Source organism: Lepisosteus oculatus, chromosome 11 (assembly GCF_040954835.1).
Source record: "Lepisosteus oculatus isolate fLepOcu1 chromosome 11, fLepOcu1.hap2, whole genome shotgun sequence".
In the NCBI taxonomy this organism is placed as follows: domain Eukaryota; kingdom Metazoa; phylum Chordata; class Actinopteri; order Semionotiformes; family Lepisosteidae; genus Lepisosteus; species Lepisosteus oculatus.
Genome location: NC_090706.1, coordinates 5,590,664 through 5,615,427, shown reverse-complemented (window position 1 = coordinate 5,615,427; position 24,764 = coordinate 5,590,664). Strand labels below are relative to the sequence as shown.

At 38.5% G+C, this 24,764-nt stretch overlaps 1 protein-coding gene across 3 annotated transcripts in view; it reads right to left on the bottom strand.

Annotated features, from left to right (window-relative positions):
* Positions 1 to 433: 433 nt before the first annotated feature.
* The window catches only part of inpp5b (inositol polyphosphate-5-phosphatase B), a 31,314-nt gene continuing 6,983 nt past the window's right edge, over positions 434 to 24,764 (bottom strand). For 2 of the 3 annotated variants that reach the window (XM_015348803.2, XM_015348804.2), the window contains 17 exons: positions 15,187 to 15,280; positions 14,600 to 14,770; positions 12,306 to 12,407; positions 11,905 to 12,019; positions 10,871 to 10,987; positions 9,970 to 10,157; positions 9,445 to 9,556; positions 9,022 to 9,131; positions 8,155 to 8,290; positions 7,917 to 8,027; positions 7,234 to 7,399; positions 6,565 to 6,800; positions 4,872 to 4,988; positions 4,371 to 4,455; positions 3,111 to 3,238; positions 2,540 to 2,651; positions 434 to 1,451 (listed from right to left, as the gene is read on the bottom strand). In XM_015348803.2, the coding sequence (XP_015204289.2) occupies positions 1,354 to 1,451; positions 2,540 to 2,651; positions 3,111 to 3,238; positions 4,371 to 4,455; positions 4,872 to 4,988; positions 6,565 to 6,800; positions 7,234 to 7,399; positions 7,917 to 8,027; positions 8,155 to 8,290; positions 9,022 to 9,131; positions 9,445 to 9,556; positions 9,970 to 10,157; positions 10,871 to 10,987; positions 11,905 to 12,019; positions 12,306 to 12,407; positions 14,600 to 14,770; positions 15,187 to 15,280 (2,198 nt within the window). In that variant the 3' untranslated portion in view covers positions 434 to 1,353. Of the gene's footprint in view, positions 1,452 to 2,539; positions 2,652 to 3,110; positions 3,239 to 4,370; positions 4,456 to 4,871; positions 4,989 to 6,564; positions 6,801 to 7,233; positions 7,400 to 7,916; positions 8,028 to 8,154; positions 8,291 to 9,021; positions 9,132 to 9,444; positions 9,557 to 9,969; positions 10,158 to 10,870; positions 10,988 to 11,904; positions 12,020 to 12,305; positions 12,408 to 14,599; positions 14,771 to 15,186; positions 15,281 to 23,950; positions 24,101 to 24,764 lie in introns of those variants that run through there. The other variant, XM_015348805.2, reaches the window with a different exon arrangement.

Here is a 24,764-nt window from a genome sequence, read left to right as displayed (position 1 = left end):
GACTGTCATCTTCCTGGAAGCAGTTGGAAAGCTTTAGTAATCAAAGGAACAAAATAGGTCTAATGGCCTCACCTTGTTAGTTATATGTATGTTGTTATATTGTTCATTTAGAAACACATTTGCTGTGCAAGAAAAAAATGTTCTTGGATATTAAATACTGCAACGAGAGTCTAGTGGTAGCCAAAAACAACACTGCAGTTTTCTTTTCGCAATCGGTATTTTCTGGAAAGCCATGGCTTCATCACCCAATGTGTATTTTACACAAAAGCAAAGGCATTCTCATGATGTACAGTAGGTGACCAATGCATTTTCTTACTACTGCAATATCTGTGACTGATATGAAAGCAAATGTCACACTCTACGAGCTACAGGTAAATAAAAGTCAGAGCTCAGGCTTCAGAATACGAAATAAACCGATCACTGACAGAAGAAACAAGGCTTCCTTCACCAATTTTAATTTTATGTAGGATACAGCACCAAGATCAAGATTTAGGTTTCACAAATGTTTATTAACACATTTCATTTCTATCAGCTTGAAATGAGCTAAACCCTAATATCCTAGCATTTGTTCCCCATCTTTAATGTTCATGTACTGAAGATACAATTTTCTGGTCACATTTAAAATTCATTTGAGGGTTAAAAAAGGGGCAAGTGAGCCCGTTAAAATAAACACTGCTTCAACCTTAGGAGCATCTGACACTTGTTGGCATGAATAGAATGATAACTGATGAGACAATATAATAACCATTCAGGATTTGTGTAAGCAAACTGTTCTTTAGATATCTCCCTCAAACAGAATGGCTGATTGCATTATGGGATTAACACAAACAGCATATAATTACTGTCTGGCTGTAGAACATGATATTTTCATGCACAGCTTCAGGCTCCTTCTAGAGCCAAAAACAAGGGTTCATGTCATTGGTAGCACATAGGTACCTCTGCATAATCTCCCAATTGCATAGAATCCTGTGGGCAGAGTTTATTTCGAAAATGACTCTACAATCTTAAGAGAAACTGCTAAATCCCAATATTATAATAAAACACTCTTTATACAAAACATTTTTTTTTACAAATCACAACAGAATAATAAAACATCTTTTAATTACCCTTTAAATAATTACTACAAAAAACATAAAAAATGTCAGTTTTTTAAACGCTGTTTAAAGCAATACACAAACAGCTCGTTGTAAAACCCAGCTCGGCTGGGAAACATCGGGTATGAAAAAAGGACTATACATATGACTTCTGTGCATTTCTGAATTTTGCTTTATAAAAAAATAAATCAGATACTGTACAGAGCACTACAAGATACACATCTCTGCTGCTATGTTGAGGGAATCGGGAAAGGATTCCTTAAATGAGAAAATGTGCAATGAACTCCTGGGCTTTCTTCTTCTCGGTGATGTCTTGCTTCGATTGTGACCTCAGCAGCAAGGCACCAAAAATAGATGCTGGGGGCGACAGAGGTGAACAAGTTAATTTATCAATGTCTACAATGCTGTCATCTTTGATCCTTCATGCAAATGCCAAGCATTTACAGAATGAGCCAGATAGGCCAGTGTTGGCTTATAGGACAACAACACATACCTGAGCCACACTAAACCATGATAAGAAATATTCTGAAGTCAGTGTGCAGATAGTGTTTTCTTTGTGGCTTTCTGCAAGTAGATCTGTACCTAAAACCTCTACAGAAGTGAATAATTCTTGGCCTTCCATAGAATACATTTTTCTAAAAATAATATAAAATGCAATCAAGAATAAAATTGCCTTACAAAAATAACCATGCTCTAAGAGAGAAATATTAACTGATATATATATTTGTAGCATTCTTGAAATGTAATTTCCTCTCCCGAGTTCTTGTATTATTACACAGCACAGACTGTGGAAAGGTAGGCCAATACTGCACCAGAAAATTTCTCTGGGGAATTCTATATTTTTAAAACTCAGAACCTCCTGAAAGCTACAATTCTACCACAGAACTGAAATATCGTTTATTCTCTCCCTATGTCCAAAGTCTTCATCATATCAAAAGCAACATGTAATGTAATAGGTACTTCACATATTCAAAAGTGGCAATTATCTGCTTTGAAAGTGAAATGTGTTGCCTTTTAATGGTGTTGTATAAAAGCACTTGAGAAAATGTTTCCAGGAGTTCACATGTTAGAAGGTAGATGTGCAAGGTTTTAATCATGCATGTAAAACACAAATTCCTCATTCAAAAAATTCAAGGACAAAATACATTTAGGACTTAAATCCATAATAAAACCTTAGAAACACACAATGGAAGGTGGTAGAATTAATAAAGAATTAATAAGTAGTTTACATAGTTAAAATATTTTGAATTAATTATACTTTTTTAATGCAGTTTCAGTTGCAGTTTGTGTGGTGTTATATTGTTGCTTGTACAAATAGCTTTCATATTGATGCACTTTCGGTAAGCACTTTAATTGATCATTTTATCCACTAATTAAAAAACTCTTTGGTTTGTGATAAATGACACAGATAAAACACCCAAATCTATTGTCTCCCTCCTCCTTACCGAGTGTATTGATATCCAAGTGATTGTACACAGTATTCTTCAGTAACTCTCGCAGAAATGCCATTAAATAGTTGAACACATTGTTGTGGCATGGAGGTAGCTTAGTGATGACCTAAAGAAATCACAACAAATAAAAATGAATTAGTCTCACATGGATTTTTTTCATACTCTTACCCAGTGGTTTACACGGCAAAACTTCAGATCACTGAAAAGCAAATAAACCTTATTTGTGTGTTTGCTGTACACATAAATCTCTTTTTTTACATGTGTGGTTCATCATACATCTAAAACAATACTTTTCATTTTCTCTTACAGAACACAAAACTACCAGATATCTAGGATTTGGTGAACGAACGTTACTCTGCTGCACGACAACACACAGCATGGGATCAAACGCATGATCATCCAGACCAACCCGCGCTCAGGTGAACAGCTTCACCAGCTCAACCACCCTGGAGGCCCCAGACTCCGGCAGTCTGACCTATTTTTAAAAAGGGCAATGGAGAGGATCTACACAATACCAACGATGAGACTGATGGTGAAATCAACAGCAGAAGAAGAGCCAGCTGACCTTTTTGCACATTAAAACGTTAGTACAGCTGTCCAAACACTCCTGGTAGAAGGAGTAGCAGATGACAGGCTCCGGAAGGGCATCCAGGAAGAGGAGCAGAGCTTCAGCCACTGAGTGGGCACTGCCCGCTGTAGGACACCAGGGTTAAGGGCACAATTCGGCACCTTTTGTCCTCAGAGACAGGTACGTTCACATGTTTGGTATAGCAGTTTTCACCCACAAGCTTCAAGAAACAGTTGATCACTGCACAGGCCTAGAGAGGCTGCCCCTTGTGACATATTTATACCTCATGGTGAATGCTCTGGAACTTCCAACACCATTGTCTGCACAGAAACTACGTGGAAGGGCCTGCACAAAGCACTGAACAAATTCGCAAGTTAGACCAAACTGTGAACCATCAGTTTTTAAACAGAAATTATTTTTCGAAACCACTATGGGAATATAGAAATAAATAAAATAAAAACCGAGGAGATCTTGCTTGTTAGTAGCTAAGTGTTGTCTAGCAGCCAAAGTGATCCCTGATTCTTCGTGATTCTGAAGATCACATGGAGTCAGCCTCAGCAAAGTAGTTTGGTAGTTTTTCCAATTTTCAGTCCTGAAGGCACTTAATTAATTTCCCTTGTGTCCTTGTTTCATACAGCATACAGTATGGTCTTTCCACACTCAAAGAATAAGGGCGAGCTAGTGAAGTTATGTAATGTATGAAAAGTGAACTTACACTGGACGAACAAACCTTTCCGATTTTTTAAAAAAGGCACAATTGCATTTTTTAAAATATATATCAATTCCAAATGGGAATCACCAGTTGTGTCTCTAGGTTTCAGATCACAGCAAGCCCTGTGCCCACATGGGGAGAATGAGGAAGTACAGATAGGTATCTTTTTATACATTACAGAAATGTCTGCATGTTGAAATATGTGTTACTAAGTCTGCATGTTGAAATATGTGTTTGTAAACTCAACTCAAATTTAGAAGTCTTGATGACGCAGCAGATCTTTTGCATGCAATAATCAAACTGTTTGCCACTGGTTATCTTTGTTCTCAGCCTTGAACTGCAGACTACCACTGAACTCATACTCTTAAAACCAGTGAGAAGATGTCAAATAAAAATGTAGGTAACTCAGCAGTGTGGTGGATGTACTGCTGTAACTTCACTCTGTGATGTGTGGAGATTCTATGAAGAAATTCTCACAGATGTGTAATTATAAGGAGGACCAACCAACAATGCAAAAGGGTACACAAAAAGTTAAATGAGGATACGTAAAGAATCAGGCATCCCAGTGTCCAAGCAATCGCGAATCTCCTCGAACTCAGACCTCAGTCCTGGCTGCTGAAAGAGATCCTCCTAAAAATGATAATTGGACATGAAGTCAACAGTTCATTAGGACACAAATACAAATACAATATTATGCTACATATAAATATCCATGTCCTGACATATTCAGGTATTAAGACTGTAAGGATATTAAATCATAAAAAAAAAATCCTCAACAGAAATCCTTGGCAGTACACAACAACATGCCATCGCTTTTTCTGCTTCATAATGCTGGCTGTCACATGTCTGATTAACATGTTGACAAAGAACAGTCAAAACGTTTGTTTGATGTAGGGGAAAGTTAAACGCAGGGCTGGTGAATCAATACGGAACCCCTCCAGAAACACACACTCTTTCGTTCAGCAAACAGCCTTGACTGACCAGACAGCAAAATTCCTAAAAGCTCCATAGAAGGCAGCTCACTTTTTTTGCAGGACAAACCTGACCTGCTTGGCAGCACTGCGGTACAAGTGGTCTACCATCATCCAAATTTCTTTTGGAATTTCAAGGGGAGGTTCAGCAATCACACTATTCATTTCTGTGGAGTCCTGGGGCATCAGGGTCTTGAATCACAAAAACGAAAACAAAAGAAAAGAACAAAAAGAAAGAGATCAGAGCAAATTCTATTGCCTTCGAAAATCATCTTTATTTGTTATGCTGTTTTTTGTGAAAGTGATGTTCATATCATTTGCCGTAAGGCTCTAATTGAGTGTAAACTGTGTTTACTGTTTTTTCATTCTTTTTTAAAGAATAGTAGCTATAGTAGTAGTTATAGTAGTCACTATAGTAGCTACCAGCCCAGAAGAAGGACAATAAAGCTACAAGAGTAAATAGAAGACTAAGTTACAATGCACTGATGAGCAACAGTTTAGGGAAAACTATCCTGAAGTTACCGAATATTTTGATTGCTTGCTCATCTATGAAGATACCAAGAAGACAAAGGACCAATTAATTTGTGTCTCTAAACGATGTGTCTTCATGACTCATCATGAGCACCGGGTGCTTAGAAACCTGAGAGAAGGACTTTCTTGCAGAGATGTGCAACACAGTTCTATAGACAAGATAATGGAAAATCTTAACAGGCAATGGAAGGGAAGTTCTCCTTAAGGAATGAAGGCACTGAAAAGTATAAAATTCAAAGTATTTCAGAACATCTTGAGAATAACACTTTAGCCAAGATTCTGATGAGAGATGTTTCACTTTCATGTATCTATACCCCTGGCAACATATTTGTGAATGTGTTCATGGCACAGGAAAAGTCACTAAGGAAATGACATGCGTACGCTTCCCTTCTGTCTCGAAACTGACTTCTAAAAAAAATGTGTTACAGAGTAAAACATTCTGGTGCTGCACTTATACTGCTGTTTTGCAATTCAAATGCCCATCTGGTTGTCTTGCTTGGTTACTGCACAGTCATAGCAACTCAAGCTTCCCAGCCATGCAGGAACTCAGGGGGTCTTGGATTTGAGCCTGCTTGTCAAAGCCCCTTTTCGAAACGTCCCTTTTCGAATCAAAACACACAAACATCTTCTTTATTTCAAGTTCAATAGTTAAAGTCAATTCAGGCTGACTACATGCTACAATTAAACACATTATGTATGATGCCATAGTTAAAAACGTATGTATTTACTGTACAGTGTCAGCATAGCAAAATATTTTGTGAATAAAACTAAAGGATAATGTTAAGAAAACAATTATATATAAAAGAATATAAAAATCTCTACTGTAAAACATTGTTCAGATGTGAAGAAGGCTCAACAGCAAACACATCGTGTTTCTTCTTTCTACTTTTGAATGTGGAATTGACCTTTACTTGTTCCTCTAATGTTAATCACGGCTGGTTATGAGTAACATTACATACCTCAAACACTACAGAACCATGATCGCAATGAAAGACGCTAGTTTTATTTCTTAGCAGAAACAATTCCCAGACATCTCAGGCACAGATATACTGAAATATATTCAGCTGATGGTAAGTTTCTAAGACTAGGTATTTCTACTGATTTTCCAACTTCATATGGGAATTACATCTCCCACTATCTTCTTATCACTTTGTTGAACTCTGTGCTCTTCCAAGATCTTCAGAAACACCACTTAAATTTGTTAATAAAAAAAAGTGCTTTAATCTGGTTGGCTCACCAACTCTCGTATTGTTTCCAGAGGCATGTCCTGTATGGGCTCTCTCAGGTGACACAGCAGCTGTAAGGAGGACCCAAAGCAACTTGGCAGATAGTTGCCGGTGATGGAAATGAAATAGTCTTTGCCCCTCTGAAGGTGAAGGACTAGAATGTCCTCCAGAGTTTTCTCTCTCGAGTTCAGCTCGGTGGCTGTTGAACGGTTTACAAAGACTTCAAGGTCAATGTGCACTTCACCACCTAGGAAATATGGACCCACAATTATTAAAAAAACAACTCTTGGGATATTTTTAAAATGCCCCTTTTTTCATGGGAAACTAAACAAACGCATTCATTTATATGCAACCTCAGATATTTTAACCATTAAATCCCCTAAAGACTATGAGGGTTTACCTACTGCATTACACATACAGATGTTAATCTGTTGTTAAGCTTGTTATTCTTCTTAAAGATGTAACAAATAAATATTGAAACTGTAGTCAGAAACATGGATTCATCATGAAAATATTAGTTTTACTAAATATTTAAAAACGTCAAAAATGTTTTAGTATTTGAACTTAAAAGCTATTAAATAAACCATGTAAAAATATTGTTAGCATTATGACTTGGTCCAATTTCCCAGGGAAAGCTCAGTTAATTTTGATCAGAAGGAATGTGCAGATCGATTGCTTACCTTGTGCTAGAAAGCCCTTACAGGGGTTCGCACTGAGCCATGGTTTACAGTAGGCAGGTTCATCCAATTTCTGAATGAACTCAAACTGACAAGGAACTTGCCCATCATTGTGAATGGTCAATGTCTCAGCACGGTGTTCCATGAACTTCACATCCTTGAAGACGAACTATAAATAAAATTACCCAAGTTACTGTTTTTATAGTGCTTCGCTATCCATCCATTTTCTAAGCGTTTCATCAAAATCTGGGTCGCAGGGGAGCTGAAGCCTGTACTGGCAAGCATTGAGTACAAGGCAGGATATACCCTGAATGGGACGCCATCACAGGGCACACACATACACTAGGGTCAATTTTCCTAGAAGCTAATCAAGCTACCAGTATGTCTTCAGGGAGGAAACTGGTGAAACCTGAGAAAACCCACACCAACACAGGGAGAACTACAAACTCCACACAGATGGCACCAGGGGTCTCCAGCGCTGTGAGGAAGCAATGCTAACCACTTCGCTGCCATGCCGTCCTAGTGCACTGCTATACATTTAGTTCATCCACCGCCCAACAAAGAATCCTTCAGAGAACAGAAGTCATTTTGATCATTCCTTATAAAACGACCTCGTAACAGGTTAGCAAGGTGAGCACATTATTGCTATAACCCTGAAATACTGCTTGTAAGGAACCCGACCTTACCTCTCGCTGTGATAGTGTTACTGAAGGAATGCATTCATTTTCCATCTTATCTATAGCCCTCACAATTTCTTCAAATGTCTTTTTGTACACTTCTTCATTCACTACCTTTATCTAGGAGAAAAGAGTTACTTATTAAAACAAGCACACTATGCACAAGCTTTTTCAAATGCAACACACAGCAGAATTTGGTGCTGGCACAACGATGCTCACACACAGCACTATACTGCAGACCCCTCACCCCAATTTCAAACAGGGAGCTGACAGGTTTGTGATCGCTGGTTTTCAGAGCCATGTGACTGCGATACTCCAGCTGTTTGATGTTCTTGCCTTTCCACAGAACCCGATCACACCAGGCCGGCACTCGGCACTTCTCACTGGAGAAGAAAAACACACACACAGAAAGAACCCAAATTGTAATTTATTTTGGGAGAAAACAGTTTGTGTCCACATCTATTTTTTTTCTTTAGAATAGGATGAAATCTTTCAGCAAATACCAAAGCCTGCATTAAATTACCATTTCTAAAAGGCAAAAACATACAAACACAAATCATATTCTTATTCATTCATGGTATTCTTCCTGAGCTAAATCATTTCAGTCTCCAACAGTAGAGATTATGAGGGAATTTGTTATAGACATACAAAAATCCTGAAAGGTATCGATAAATAAACAGTGAAACAAGGACATAACTGAAACAAAAAGAAATTTGTTTAAGGCTTTACACTTATGGATGAAAATAAAAACTAAAGCTCTTTACACAGATCCTTCTTAAAAAGATGGTATGTGTCTGAAATAAGCTGCTAATCATTGCTCAAGGTTGATTGGCTGGGGTCTTTCAAGAAACAGCTGGATAAAATTCTCAGAATATCAAACTGACCAGCTGAAAAAGAGCCAAAAGGCTTCCTGTAGTTTGTATCCTCCCTCGAGAGTAGCTGATCACTCTGAGATGTGATTTTGGATATGTGACAACTTAAATTGTTTTCTGCATATAATCAAAGACAAAACTTTTGTCTGTTGAAATACCTGAACATGCTTATTAAGTGTCGGAGTGGGGGATGATCATCACAATAGAAATAAAGTTTTTGGATCAAACTAGCTTCGGTGTACCTGGTATCCCATTGATCTGATCCAGTGTCGTATTTGTAAGTTGGCTGGAACGCAATTTCTCCTTCCTTGAAACCATGGAACACAGCATTCTCATCTATCTGTCTCTTCAGCTTCAAAGACAAAGGTGTACAGTTACATTCTTATATCAGCCATCCAAAACTGAATTTCTGAATTGCAACAGCAAAAAATAAATCCATTGCAAAATACAGTATGTCTCCTGTAGCCATCTTTCAATCACTAAGATATTCATGATGATTAACATCTCAATTAAGCCCATCGTATATGAATTACCGTTAACAATTATTTTAAAATCATGATGATTTTCATTTTTTTTTAAATGTTGACAAAACATTTTGTCTATAGGCTGCATCAGCTGCAATGGTGAACTCTGCTTGATAGACAAGATGTGGTACTAGCACTTGCCTGGTCATAACTGTGAAGAGCCTTAAAATCTTTCTTCTCAATTAAGTCTTTCACTTGGTCGACCTCCAACTCACATATGCGGTAATTCAAATCACCAAGCCACAAAACGATCCTGAGAATAAACACAGCAAGAGAGAGGAATTACCGACATGAACGTTTCAGCAAATAAACTTTTACACAGCATGGGGGCTGGATGGCACTTTGACTATTTTTACATACTGTATGTATTAATATTCTCCATTTTTCTGAAACAAGTTATTATTTGTAAGAAGAGGCTAAACAGGAAGTTAAGTGTAATTTAAAAGGTGCTACTGGTAAATACCTCCAGAAAACAATATCACTAGGAAATCTGCCTAAAAACTAAAGAAAGGACATTTGGGTGTTTTCTGTCTAAACTATAAACAGCACACTGCAGGGGAAGAAACAAATGCACCCAAAACAGGGTTATGTCACAGTGCTTAATCTTTCATTTTGTTACAGTTAGTGCTCACAAACATGGCCGCCTGCCGCTCGCGCTGAACGCACCCGTGCTTGACGATGGTGAGGGGAGGCAGCGAGGCGTCCAGCTGACGAAAGAGCAGGCGCGAGCAGATCTCCCTGAAGTCCTGGTTGCGCCTCTCGTACTCCTCAACGTGGGCGGCAAGGTGGGAGTTCACCACACAGATGTCGGAGTTGTGGAACTTGAACCTGACTGCCACTCCTCCCTTGTTACCCTGAGAGAAACAGTTACAACACCCAGACAAGGAGAGATTTCAGGAGATCCACAACGTGGTAAATGCTGAAGCAGGGTGCACTACTGAAACTGAGATTGCACTGTCTACAGCAACTCTCTCTTCGTTTCCACAAGCACTCCCCTTTCATACACAAAAATTCCCTGTCCATGACAAAACCATGGCATGTGAAACAGGCTCTACAACACTGCATAAACATCACAGCTTATGGAATCACTCACTCAAAACGCTGTATGTGGATACCAGGAAGCCAACCTAAATTATGGCTGTGCTTATTTGTGGTAATGAAGGTGCTTCATGTGCCACAGTAGAACACCAAGATTAGAGTTAACAGGAAAATGCATCCTTAATTTTGGTATTTTCTAAAAGGTAAACTGTTCAGAATACATCTCTAGCATTGATATGTTGCACAATTGAAATACTATTGAAATAAAATAGTACATTTTATTTTTCAAATCCCTTGGGAACTACTGTTTAAGATTTTGAGGATTGCATATGACTCTTTGGTCACAAAGCACCCAACTGTGAGGAGTATAGTAAGGTTTTTAGGGATATTGTTGGGTACAGAGATACATCAACTTGGCACATCAAGGAAAGCAAGGCTGGCATAGGTCGCTTACTGCGTGGGACAAAAGCACATGTTCTAGGAAAGTGTGACATCTGCATTGTACAAGGGTCAGTACTGTCCATCTCACCATTCGTCCCATAATGCCTGTCCCCACAGTTTCAGCATCAACTTCTGAGATGTACTCTGCGTGCTCCTTCTTCACATAAAATAACAGCATTATCCCCACTAACCGGGCTAGCTTAATCTGAAAAAAGGGAGAAAAAAATGTTTGCTTTTTTCAGGCTGAGGTATAAGAAAGATTCACTTTCTGATCACAGTCATTCCAGTTTTCTATAAAATTAAATAAATAGTCCTGGCCCAAGATCAACACCACATCTTTCACTGGAGACAAAAACACTAAATATGCTGAGCCAGAATAAGAAAAGTACAGAAAATAAATTAAAAATATTAAAAAAAACAATTACAGAAAATCTTTTCTTCTTCAAGAATCCCTGAAATTAAGAATTTCTATTCTGCATTATTTGCAAATTACCCTGAAATAGATGTTAAAAACATCTTTCTGTCTGATGTTTTACAAAAAGAAAATGAGGAACTATTTCTAGAAGCGATGGGAAGGTTTTCTATTCACATGACACTTTTGTTACAGCTTGTAAGTGACAACACTAGGAAAAAAAAACTAATAGTGAAATGATCTGTCGTCTTAATGGAACTTGAAGTGACAAAACCTTTTGTCTCCTCAGATTTCTCAGAAAGAAGGCACAGCAGCCTTTTTTTAATTTTTGTAATACTGCTTTTCTGAGTCCATATGAGGATCTTATCCCAACAAATGTAGTTTCTTCAAGGCTTTCTGACATGGTAATTACAAATCTATTCAATATCAATGCACACAATTTAGTAAGATACATTATGGACATACAATGCGTCTGAATAACTACTGGACTTATTAAGGACAATACTAGTATGGTAACTGGTTTTCCAAGGAAATCTGACACCTAAGCCCTCCATTCAGAAACATTAAGGTCATATAAAATTACCAGTGCTTACTTCTACATCGTTTTATACCAAAAATGTCTTATTCCGCATGTCCCCTCACAAGGTTTAACAGGGCAACAGAAGAGGTGAAATAATCAGGGCTTGCATGTAGAAAGTGCGTTCTCTCACCAAGGCGTACTTGGCATCAGGATGGAGCCCATCACTCACAGCTTTTGTCCACTCTTGCTCCTTCGGCGTGTCATTAAAGAAAAACGCTTCTTTACTGAGGTCCAGCTCCTGAAAGCTAGGGTGTAAGAGAAAAGCCCCACACAGACACCGATCACATTTTTAATTAATGCCAGGTACAGTAGCTAAACGGGAGTGTCGTAATTTATTACACCCATTTGATGTGTCATGACAGCTGCAGTAGCACTTTTTGTGTCGTTTCCTTGATGACTTGGGCGACCTGCTGTACGTTTATCAACAGCCTTCAAAGTAGCCCATTCTTTTTCTAAACCAGGGGAAAATAAAACAGAAACAAGCAACTCACTTGCTAAGCATATACAGTACAAAGGAGATCTTACACTTACCCCACACAGTAGATGTCCGGAGCGTTAGGCGTACAGCTTAGCCAGGGTCTCAGGGTTTCCTTAGGTGACTGGCCATTAACATTGTACGTGCCTATAAAAAAACTAAAGTAGAAAGAAAGCAGTAGGAAGTTACAGACCCACACACATTATTGATTTTATAGCACAACAACATTTAATATTGCTATTCTGATTAGCTATAGTACAGTATCAGGTGTCATACAGTACATACTCATGCCAAATGCTACAGTGGAATGCTATACAAATGTGGAATGTTAACATGTATAATTGCATGTAATTTAAAACTACACTATATTAGCGAATAATACGCATAGCTGTGGCAAATAGTAATTGAGAGTCTATGGGTTCATGGTTGAAGAAAAAATTAATCCTAGAGGAGAGTGCAGAGAAGCATCTCTACAATCAGTCCAAATTTAGCGTTTCAAAGCTAATGAGTGGTGATATCTAGACTCTCTCACTTCCACATTCCCTACTCTGGTGTCATCAGGTATGCTGATGCTGGAACTGTTACATAGCAGATCTAATAATACATTTTCAAACCACTTCCTGTAAATATAAACTAAGCGTGTGCTAAGGAAACAGGAAATGCACACATTATCACGATCAAAGGGACTAAAACCCAGTGTTCTGTCTTTCCACCTGAAGTATATGACCTTTATGCTAGCTGGATTACGCTGGTTTACACAAGTCACACCTAAAGTGAGGTAGCTCTTGTATAGCCACTGTGCCCGCTATGCAGAGTATTTCACACTTTCCCCAGTAGAGGGTGCCAGAGACAGGCCAAAGCCTGTCCTGCTCCTAAAATGGTTCCAGGAGGTTTGTATGGCTGGCTTGCAATCATCCTGCAAGGTGAGATTCATCAGAATGGGGAAATGAGTCACAAAACTGATTTCATTTGCGATGCCATATGTCATATAATCTGAATCCCTGCAGGGTTTACTTGACCTTTTTTTGTTTTTTCCTTCCATAAAGGATGACCTAAGAAATCAAAATAGAGGATGACCAGTGGGACAGGAGCCATATGGATATACGTTTCCTCATATTGTAAAAGTGTTTTTCTTTTGTTTTTATTTCTGTATTTTCCAACCAAACTGTGAAGCTGTGAAAAGAAGTGTGCAGAGCTTGAACATTCAAAGGACATTGTGGAAAAATAAAGAAAACTTAATATTATCACGCTTGCTTATTTGTAGACTTGGGCTTCTCACAGTAAGCACTTCAATTCAAAAAGATAATTATTTAAATAAACAGTTACTAATCTCCATATGATCACAGATTCAACGTTTAGCAATGCTTCATCACTTCCTGTGTGGGCATGGGAGATGCATGAAATGAGCTCAACCTCTTTCACACTCCCGAGGCAGCTACTGCACTGATAACAGGCCAACAGGAAGCAGAGGTTCCGTTCAAAGCATGAGAATGCAGGTCTGTGTTGCTCCACAGCGTAATGATTAACTGGGCCTTGATGAAACAGAAAGGAGAGCAGATAAGCAGTAGACAAGAGTGGCAAGAGGAATTCTGACTCTCCCATCAGGGCAATGCTGGGGTCACCTTCATTCAATGTCGAATCCTCTGTCATATTCACATATTTGTCCAGACGCTCCGATTCGGAGATGAGACCTCATTTTAAATGCTTCTGCCTAAATCAGGCGAGGAAGGGTTACTGTATTTCATATCTTCAAAAAGAGGGCACCGTCCAGAGGGTTGGGGGGGATACAAGTTCTCGCAGGGCACAATGTTGCCTAGGGTTGGCCCTGAACTGTGCAGCAGTGAACGTTTCGCAAAACTACCTGACCCCTTTTGCCATTTTTCCAACCAGTAGGCGTTTCAAATTCAAAGAACCACACTCAACATATTCTAGCAGTAAGAAAAGATAATGTAACAAAGAACTTGTTTACTATTTTGATTAAATTAATTTTAATTACGGAAATTGTCGTCAAGTCCCTTTAACACAAGATCACTATGCATTCACTTATTAAAGAGTGGTGAATCGGCCATTTAGTTCGAAAGAGCATCTTAAATTCATTGCTTGTATAAATAGCCCTGCTTCAGACTTACAGATATTTAAGGCTCAGTCTTTTTTCACACTTTTTTTTGCTTTGTCACATACCTTGTCAGCTGCACCCAGGACGATAAGCATGTGTTCCATTAATGAAAGAAGTTTCTGGCCAAGTGGAACAGCTCCAGTTGTATTATAGCTGACTACATAAAGAACCTTCCAGCTGAGCTGAACATTCCCTGCTGGGAGGCTGCTGTAGTGCCGACACAAAAAAACTCACCTGAAGTTTTTGATGTAGGTGTACTGCTCCTCATTTTTCAGGAGCTCGCATTTAATGAGGTTGTCGCGCAGTCCGAACCGCGGCATGGCCAGCATCTGTGCCTTGTTGGACAGCGTGTGACTGGAAGAGCGCACCATATCGTGTCTTGCCTCTCCTTTCACTTTAGCAGGCCTGCAAAACAAGAAAAGCAAGAAAGTGTGATCACACACATTCACAGGACACTCTGCACAAAGCCAAGTGTTTAAAGATAACAGCAACACTTAGCATCCTGACTTCAAGCAGGAGCAGATTTTACTGATACTTGCCGTTTTTTCCCCCCTGCTTAAGAAAAAGAAATATCACAGGTTTTGCAATATCCAAAATAGTGGCAGTGTATTTTTATCTGTAAACCTTGGTACAGAGATAAGGGATCTCTTTTCAGAGTGTTTGCATGGAAAAAAAAGAGAATTTTCATATCCAGTAGAAATATCCAGTGTTACTCAGTTATGAATGACACAAAACAAAGACTTAAAAATAAATCGGAGACACCAAGCTTTCCTAATATGGTTAAAAGGAGAATAATATGGCTGATTGGTTCTGTGCCTTACCTGTCAACATTGTGCTCCAGCCCAGTCTGTTCATTTCGGTTAATGACCTTTAATTCTTCAGTGCCCAGTGTTTTACCATCCACCACGGATTTCCCTGATTGGAAGAGAGACAGAAACAGGAGATGTGCAAAAGAAGGTTTCAAACTCACAGATACATCTTTTTGTTTCTGAGGAACAGGCTGAGGAGACGCTTAGACCTTCACCGGACAAGAGTACTGAAAATGGATAGACGGCATTCATAAGAACTGGAATTTGTAGAGCACAAACAAAATCCACAAACAACGCAATAGGAACCACACACTAATAACTGATAATAAACACTGCACCAATAATAAAGCAGTCAGATAGAATCATGCTCAGCTCTGCAATCTAGCCATCCTATCAGGGGGAGAGTCACAGCAAACAGTACTCCACTGTCCTTGAACTGGCAAAGGGAAAGACATTCAGCATTAGAACTAATTTTGTTGGCAAGAACTGAAAAGGAAATTGGCTTTCACAAAGCTCTTCATTATTGCTTTTCCCACTAAGATACTATCATATTTATTTCATTAATTTAGGATGTTCCGTGTTTTTTTAAATAATAATTGTATGGTCAGATTTAAAAGGCCAGATACTTAACACATAATGGGAAATAGAAACCCTCTTTTGATCCTGTCATTCTGGGGACCCTGTCAATTTTTGATAGACTGCCATCTCCTTACCCTGTGCAACACCAACACGTGCCATTCTTTTCAAAAGGAAGCATTTGCCAACGGGAGAAACAAAGTAACAGTAATGTGTTTGTTCTCAGCTTCACTAACACGTGCATGCCACAGTTTCTCGTTTGTGTGTTACATGTTAGATATAGGCTTGAGTATTTAGGACAATGCAAAGAGATACTGACATTAACACAAACATTCAGGCTCTGGTTGCAAGAAGAGCCAGGACTGTTAATGAGGAAAGCCCTGCTGCAGTGCAGAGCCCACTGGCCAATAAGGACACCACACACAGATTAAGCCTTCATAGACTGCACCAGGAGGAAAAGCAGTGTGTGTCTGAGCACAAACTAATAACTGTTTTCATCTCCACTTGCCATCTCTTCACATTCCTGCTTAACTGGCACTTTAGCAAAGTGTTAAAGATGCACTAAGCTGGTTAGAGGCTGAAACCGTGACTTAGTTTCAACTTGCCCAGCACACAAATGAGCTCTTTAAAATGAAAGCAACCAAATGGAAGACAACAGTAAATGAAAAAAAGTATGCAGCCGATTTGCGAACAAGTCGTACGGTAACAAAGGACTCTTTGTTATTTCTCCAACACCTACTGCATCATGGTGTTTTAAGGTCTTAGGATATGTTTTTTGGGGTAGCTACTCACCTTTCTTAAAACACCCTACTAATTATCAATTAAAATGTTTTGTTGACATATCTTCCACTTCCACTTCCCTAAAGGAGCAGGTTGGAATTTCCATAAAACAAGGAGTGAAGAATCCTGTTTCTGACAGTCAAGGCTTCCACTGTAGCCGAAGAGCTCAGAAATGAGTATATCTTTATGAACAGGCCTACTTTTTTTCTGGTAGTGAAACCTGAAAGCCGAGATACTATTATGAAGTGAAACAAGTTTATGTCAGAGTCAAAATGTCGCTTTTATCAATGCTGTGTTAGGGTATTAATAACACGTTAAGGAATCTTAACGTTCTGTCTTTTTTTTCCGTAACTGTAAATATTAAGACTTCAGCATCTTTTAGCATGACGTCTTTCAGCTTTTGGTGAAGCAGGCTACCAGATTTTCTTCCAACTTCGTTAAATGCCATTTACTGCAGTATCTGGTTTAATCTTGTTTAATTCACTTTTTTTAACTGTGTCTTCCTGACTTTCAATCCAAATCATTTATGAGCACAGGCACTACAATAACCAAAGGGGGCTAATTAAGACTATTCAGTGAAGCTGAAAGAGAACCATGAAGGAAACCTTTATTGACTCCTGTATATTAAGTTAGATATTAACTTCCTTTGTCCTCTAGGATGTTGCATACACAAACCTTTCCTCCTTAAAACATTCCATCACAGGATTCATTTAAAGAATACAAGCCCTTTACACTACCTTCGTAGTTTCAACAAAATTGGGAAATGACTTTGTGAAACTGACAGTGCCGTCTACAAAACTGGCTTGAGAAAGACAAAAACAAGAAATACAAGAAACACTCGAGGAACGGCTAAAAAGCACAGGCAAGCAATTGGCCTGGAGAAAATGCTGACCTTCTGATAGGTCCTGTCAAAAAACACTCTGAGAATTAATAATGGAGTGTGGGGAGTTCCTGTACTAAAGAAATAAATATTTAATAAAGAAAGGACTTCCTCTAAACCACCTGCAACAAAACTTTGTCAACTAAATCCACTGTAGCAACAAGTGGAATCTGTGACGTAATTATTGTGAGTTATTGCTGAGAGAACAAATGTTGCAACAGGGCTTGTACTTCAGTCAGATTGGCATCAGTCGCTCCTAGTTGTTCCATCAATTGCTTCTTCAGCTTCTTCTACTTTTCCTTATCTCTTCATTCTTGGCCTCCTTATTTGGATTTGGATACAGAACTGTATTCGGATCACCCTAATTTTTACAGCAGTCAATATAAAATGTAGTTTTCTGTTAAAAAAATAATTTCCAAAGTTAGGAATGAAATGAAGGAAATAAGTAATACTAGAAACATATACAGTATACACAAATTAAACACTCAATGAACATTAATTTCTTTACCGTTTTTATTAAAAGATTATCGAAAAAGGAAATTGCATTAAAAAATGAGGATAGCAGAACAGGTTTCTGCAGTTATCTTGTAGAGAAACCCTTTTAAGTTCAAAACAAGATAGACAGTGAATTTCAAGGTGGTGGGGGTTGTTTTCTTTTGACACTATGTATAATCAATAAACACTCACTTGGTGTTTGAGTTCAGAGTACTGTAATTCAAGGTAAAAAAAAATCATTCACTTTACTCCACCTCTAAAAGTTCAGGTATAAGCTCTGTTTACTGTGATTCACCTCAGAAGCATCCCATTAACTTCTGTAAGAAGCTTCTGATATTGTCTTTTATCACAGTATGAAGTTCAAATCTCTTCTAGTGCAAGACTGCAGGCTGTAATAATCTTCTGTTTTTCTAGGGGTTTGTTCCTTGGGATTCAGCAGCTTCGCTGGGCACGAGAAGCAAAAGTGCTGACATGGATCTTAGACTCATTACTTAATCCTCAACCGAGATTTTGAAAAACGAGAAAATGCAATTTTGTTTCAGTTAAATCCTGTATATATACTGTAATATACAAAGCAGACAACAGGAATTTCCAACACATCCTGAGGGAATCCATGTAGAATTTTCAGGACCACTCACTAGGAAACTAGGAAGAATCATTATTCAATACATTTTGAACAGTTAGCACTGATAAACAGAGAAGATGTAGGAATCTACGAATGAAAAGAAACCCTTCGACCCATCAAATAAAACCCCATTGTTTAATAAGATAAGATAGGTGCCATTTCTTGGGGTCAAATTGCCTTTTTTAGTGTGTAAATCAGGTGTTAATTGAAACAGCTGTACAGTCCTGGCTTTGGTTTATAAGGTGGGGTGCCTGCCTCTCTCTGTAAAGCCTGTTTTCTCAGGAACTCCAGTTTCCTCATGTCCCCCTAGGATGTGGTGGTAGGTTCATTACCAACGTTAGTCTGCCCAATGCAGGAGAAAGAGTTGGGCACCTTGTCTCACCAATCCACATTCCGAAGAGGCCCTGATGCTTCTCTGCCTTACAACTGGGTTAACTCAACCAGAGGCTTATAAATTAAAAAACAAGTACATATAGTTTTGTAATATGTGCATAGATGTAATGCACACATATATGCATACAGACACTGCAGGCTGTATAAATATGGGCACACATATAACACGATTTTGAGGACTGCAGTATATCGGCCTACTGAATATGTATGAAACAGAAATTAGCATACTGTGAATGCTTTTAATTAGCTTAATTAACTATTGTATAATTGCCTTGTGCACAGAAATGGAATGAGATGACATACAAAACATAGGCATTTATAACAGTGAAATATTCCACAGTACATCTCCTCATTAATGACAATATTTTTTCACAATGTCCAAGTGCTAAGAGCGCAATAAATGAAAGATGGCTCTTAAATCAGTGGAAATACACTGTGGAGAGGTTTCAATCTCCTGTTTTAATACTAAATCTTACTTAACCATCTCCTGGAGAATTTAAAGATATACAAAATTAAAACAAAACTTTTTAGCACTTAAATTAAATTCTTCTTTTTTACCGTTTATGATATCTAATTAAGTAATTTTTTTTTTAGTAGAATTGAAGGAGCAGAAAACCAATAAAAATTTGATTTAGAACTGGATGCACTGAGAAAGAAAATAAGAGTGAAATATTAGCAGGGAAAATATTATTACTTATTATTATACTGACCTTGAATGTTTAGGTGGAGACCTAAATTCCTGTTCTCTACAAAGGAAATGAGATGCATTGTTCATTGCTTATAAAGGGAAACTTCTGCTTGACAATGTATCACTAGGTCTTCATATTTAGAGAAAAAAAGGGGTAAAGAATTCTTGCTGAACATGTTTTCTCCCTTTACTGTTACACTGTAAATAAACGTTTTTCCTTTTTCCTGCTTAAGAATGCTGCCCCATTCAGCAGCTAAACAGCTCTACCCTGTTGCTTTTACATTTGTTTCCATAGTGTATTATTTAGGGAAAAAGGATTTTCAACCTATCTGATTAACCAGTAATTCCAGTAGGAATTGTTCCTCCATTTAAAAGAAAGCTATGTTTTACTTTCAAAACATGTAGGTGTTAAACTACCTGCACAATACAGTAGTTCCCAAAACTGAAGATGGAAAAACAGCTAACATCTGAGAATTCACAGTAAATATATAGTTTGTCTCCTTTTGCTATAAATAGAAAAAGAAAATTGAATATTATATTTAGATATTAATCAGTAAGTACATGTGAGCTCTTTTTGAAAACCACTTCCTCTAAGTGTTAGTTTCATCTAACTTTAAACTTGCCTTCTATGATAAAGAATTTGTTACAGAAGAGACACTGCAGAAGCATGAAAGCCCTTATTAAATTGTTGCACCACTGGTATTAATATAGTGAAAGCTGCTTAACAGAAAAATATTATTCCTTATTTTTTTCCCATTATTGTTTCCATAGAAAGGTCAGCTGTACAATTATATAATACTGTACATAGTGACCCTAAACAGATAGCTGAGAACTTAATCACTGTGAGACTGATGCTAATATGACACACACAGCTGAGCAGGACCCTTTCACACAGCCAGAACATGAATTGCTAAACTGAATTAAATCTACTAATGACCAAATATCAGTGGACTGGTTGCAGCACAATTCTGTAATAGTACAATGCAAAGAATACAAACTCACTCCCCAGCAGAGTAAAAATAGTTTTTCACCTCCTTAAAGGTTTATACAGTGCAGTCCATAAGTATTTGGACAGTGACACAATTTTTGTTGTTGTGGCTCTGTACTCCAGCACATTGGATTTGAAATAAAACAATGACTGTGAGGTTAAAGTGCAATAGTCAGCTTTAATCAGGGGGTATTTACGTCTATATTGGGTGAACCATATACGGATCACAGCCCTTTATCGCCAGTTGTTGCTGCATCATTAGTTCATGCACAAGGGAGCTAACAAAAGGTCTAGAGTTGATTCTAGAAGTGGCATTTACATCTGGAGTCTGTTGCTGTTGTCTCTCAACATGAGGACCAAGGAAGTGTTAATGCCATTAAAGCGGGCCATCGTGAGGCTGAAAAATCAGAATAAATCAATCAGAGACATAGCCAAAACATTAGCTGTGTCAAAATCAACGGTTTGGTACGTTGTTAAGAAGCAAGCACTTTCATCAGTAAAACACAATATACAGTACCTGACTAAGTTTTTTTTAATCCAGTTTCCAAAGCTCAGGTGCAGGCCACAGGTCTTTAGCACAAATGTAAAAACCACACCACTTTGTACTTTAGTTCATTGGTACAGATGTTTCATTTTTGTTGAACATCTTTGCATGTGGGAGTCACACTGACTTTAATTAAGGCAACTGCAGAGACATCATGTGGGCTTCATGCTGATATACACAAGCTGGACCACTTCTACAAATCGCTGCAATTTAAAGTATTTAAATTTAAATTTACAGTCCCATGTAGATGGGCTGAAAAGATACTCTATTAATACCAGTGAGAAGACTGGTTTAAGGAAGCTCAGAATTTTTTTTCCCCTTGAACTTCAGAATATGTCACTTAAAACCTGTAGATTAAATCCAAAAGATCATCATGACCAGTCTAGCTCTCTATGGATCCCCACCCCTTTCTAAACCAAAAAAAACCCCACTAACACTTCTGATAATCTGCTTCAGATTTTATACCGCTGCTACAGTATGTTCAAGCCAAAGATGACCGTTCTTCTTACGAACAAAAATGATTAGAACGGGCACTTATTCTTTTTACCCCAACTTCCAACCGGAAAAGTTATTCAGCCCATCTTTTCAGTGCAGTCGGGTGGTAACTTTTCCGGAAACAAAGATACCGATTCTCCGTGAAAAGAAAAGTAGAAAAGAATAAAACTATGTTCCTGCTGTAAAACCGAAAAGCCAGAAATGGACCTATTTATATTGTTTTTTAATTAAAAAAGTCTCTGTAATTATCAGCCTTTTTGTTATACCAAAAATATTATTGCACTAGGAGTTCTTCTCAATTAGATTGCCAGTTTAGTGGATGACTTTATGCTTCAGTTACTCGAGGCCAAGCTTAAGGACAATTGTGGCACTCTCTTTTATTTGTTTATTGGCACTGTGACAATAGGTAAATGGGTATTTACATCCGTATTTAAATATATATGAATATATGTACTGTATGGGGGTGGTGCAGTGCACAGGGTAAGGCATTGGACGCCTAACTGACAGGTTATGGGTTCAAGTCCCCACTGCAGACACAGCTGGTGTGCTTTGAGAGAGGTACTATAACACCGTTAAGTCCTCCCAGCTGTGAGAGTGGGGATCAGCATTGCTGTGGGGTGATACCCGCCATGGACCAGCGTCCCATCCAGGGGTGGAGTCATGTGCTCCTCAGTCCATTTATCGCTATAGAAACCAGGATGAGGTCTGGCCCATTGAGATGCTATGGCTCTGGAAGGGGCGATGCGGTGGCTCTGTGGCTAAGGATCTGTGCCTGTGGCTAGAAGGTTGCTGGTTCAAATCCCGCAGCCGGCAGAGGAATCCTACTCCGTTGGGCCCCTGAGCAAGGCCCTGAACCCCAGCTGCTCCAGAGGTGCTGTACAATGGCTGACCCTGCGCTCTGACCCCAGGCTCTCTCCCTGTCTGTGTGTCTCATGGACAGCAAGCTGGGGTCTGTGAAAAGATCATCCCTAATGCAAGAAATTGTAAAGGGTTAATAAAATGATGTTATAAAAAAAAAGTGGCTCTGGAATGGACTTCACCTTTTTATGTACTGTACTGTATACAGTGTATGTTCATCTTACAGGAGATGAAAATATTAAATCAAGGTCAATTGAATTTTTTTTGTGTATAACAGATAGCCCAATCAGAATAGTTAAGCTGGTTCTGAAACACTTCTCCAGACACTTTGTAATACAGATTACCTGCTGACTTGCAGTTTCTGGGCTGACTCAGCCCAGTGAGGCACTTTACAGTAGAAGACAACATAATTAATCTGTATCTTGCGTATGATATAGTGTCAGGTTTTCTGGCAGGAGAAATGCAATGATGTATTACTTGTCTCTGCAAGACTAATTGTAAGATAAAAGGGAAAAAATAAGTTATTCCTAAACAGCCGATTTTCAGAACTCCATGGTGGACCGTGATATAATTAAAGAATTCCTGAGGAATTAAATATTAATTATAAATATCACAGTAAAGCAAGGGATGCTGATTAAATCTGATGTACAAGGACGAAGTTATATCTACTATCTTGTACTTTACCAAAGTAAGACCATAGCAACATAATTTACCAACAGGTAAGATAATTGTACGGTATTCAAATACTAACATTTGAAAGCAAACTAGCATAGGTAGAATCTGAAGGTTCTCTTCTGACAGGCTAAAAGAACAGAGACTACAGGGGAAGGAAAAATAAGTCTTCAAAATGCTAAAAGACCTTACAGTCAACATTTTAAACTTCTTCGAAATCAAAATAGACACAAAAGGCCGAAAAGACACAAGCAGACAGTTCGTAACTCAAAAGGTTGTGGGGGATCTGGAACATGCTATCCTGCCCTGTTGTTGAACAGCTGGATGACTTCCTCGGATCAATTAGCTATTAAAAACAAAAACCGAAAGAGTCTAGTGGCCAGATGCGTCTGTTCTCCTTTGTCACCTTTCTAATGCTCTTAGGTATTTTATATCAAAACAGCTTGCACTGACTGGACTGGACTGTACTGTACTGTACACAGCAACGTGAAAAACTTCATATTTCTATCATTCCCTTAAGAGGCAGGTAAGCAGTTAACAGTGTCAAGAGCAGAAAATGCTGAGTGAATTCTGAAAGCGCTCTTGAAACAAATTAATGCCATATATGAAAACGAAACACCTATATTTACAGTCTCCTGCGGCGTACTACAGCACCTTTTTTACTCACCTACGACGACCAAAGGGTGTGCAGACAAGAGTGAACTTTCCCCTAGGCACGCTGTTCAAAAACAATCCGTGAAACCAACAAGTCAACTAACAAATAAAGCATAATGGTTATTTACCAGATTGCTTGATCGCATGAGACATTGCCCAGCTCCCTCACTTGCATTATACGTAAAGCTCCGAAGACCATTTCCTCGTATGCAAAGATTTTTTTTTTCTTTCTCTTGTTGCGCGACTAAATGAAGCTCAAACAGACCAGACCAATCAAACCCCGGCTCGGGATGCATGATGAACTCCCCACGAGAACGCGTTCCCTTACCTATGGCAACCCGGTGCACAGGCGAGAGTCTGTGCTCAGTGTGTGCGTGTCATCCGATCATTTCTGCGGCTTCTCTTATAAACCCCAGTCTGCATCAGCTACTTTTCAACGCCTGTTTTGTGGGTATTTTAACCTGCCTCACCCTTCTGGATCTTAATGTATTCTGCTGGTCCTTTCCGTCTTCCTGATCCATAGCACACGCAATAATACCAATAAAAGGCAGTCTCGGACATAAAGCTATTGGCATCATCTCCAAAGATATTCAATAATGTTATAAATGCAGAACATGGTCAAACTGCACTGCATGTACGGTTATTTAGTCCTCAAGTTTATAAGTTTATTGCCAGTAGCTACAGTATATCACTCTACAGCTCACAACTGTCTGCCCACTGAAGCTAAGCAGGTGTGAGCCTGATCAGTACCTGGTTGGCAGACTTCTTGTGAAAGGTTACTGCTGGAAGTGGTGTGAGTGGGACTGTCTCTCTAATGTGAAAATACAGTACATATTTGCACTGTATATGAAGAAGAATTAGCTGTTACAGCTCATCACAGAGATAGAATACAATATTGTATGTATTCCAAATAAAAAATATTAAAAGTCTGTTTGACGTCTT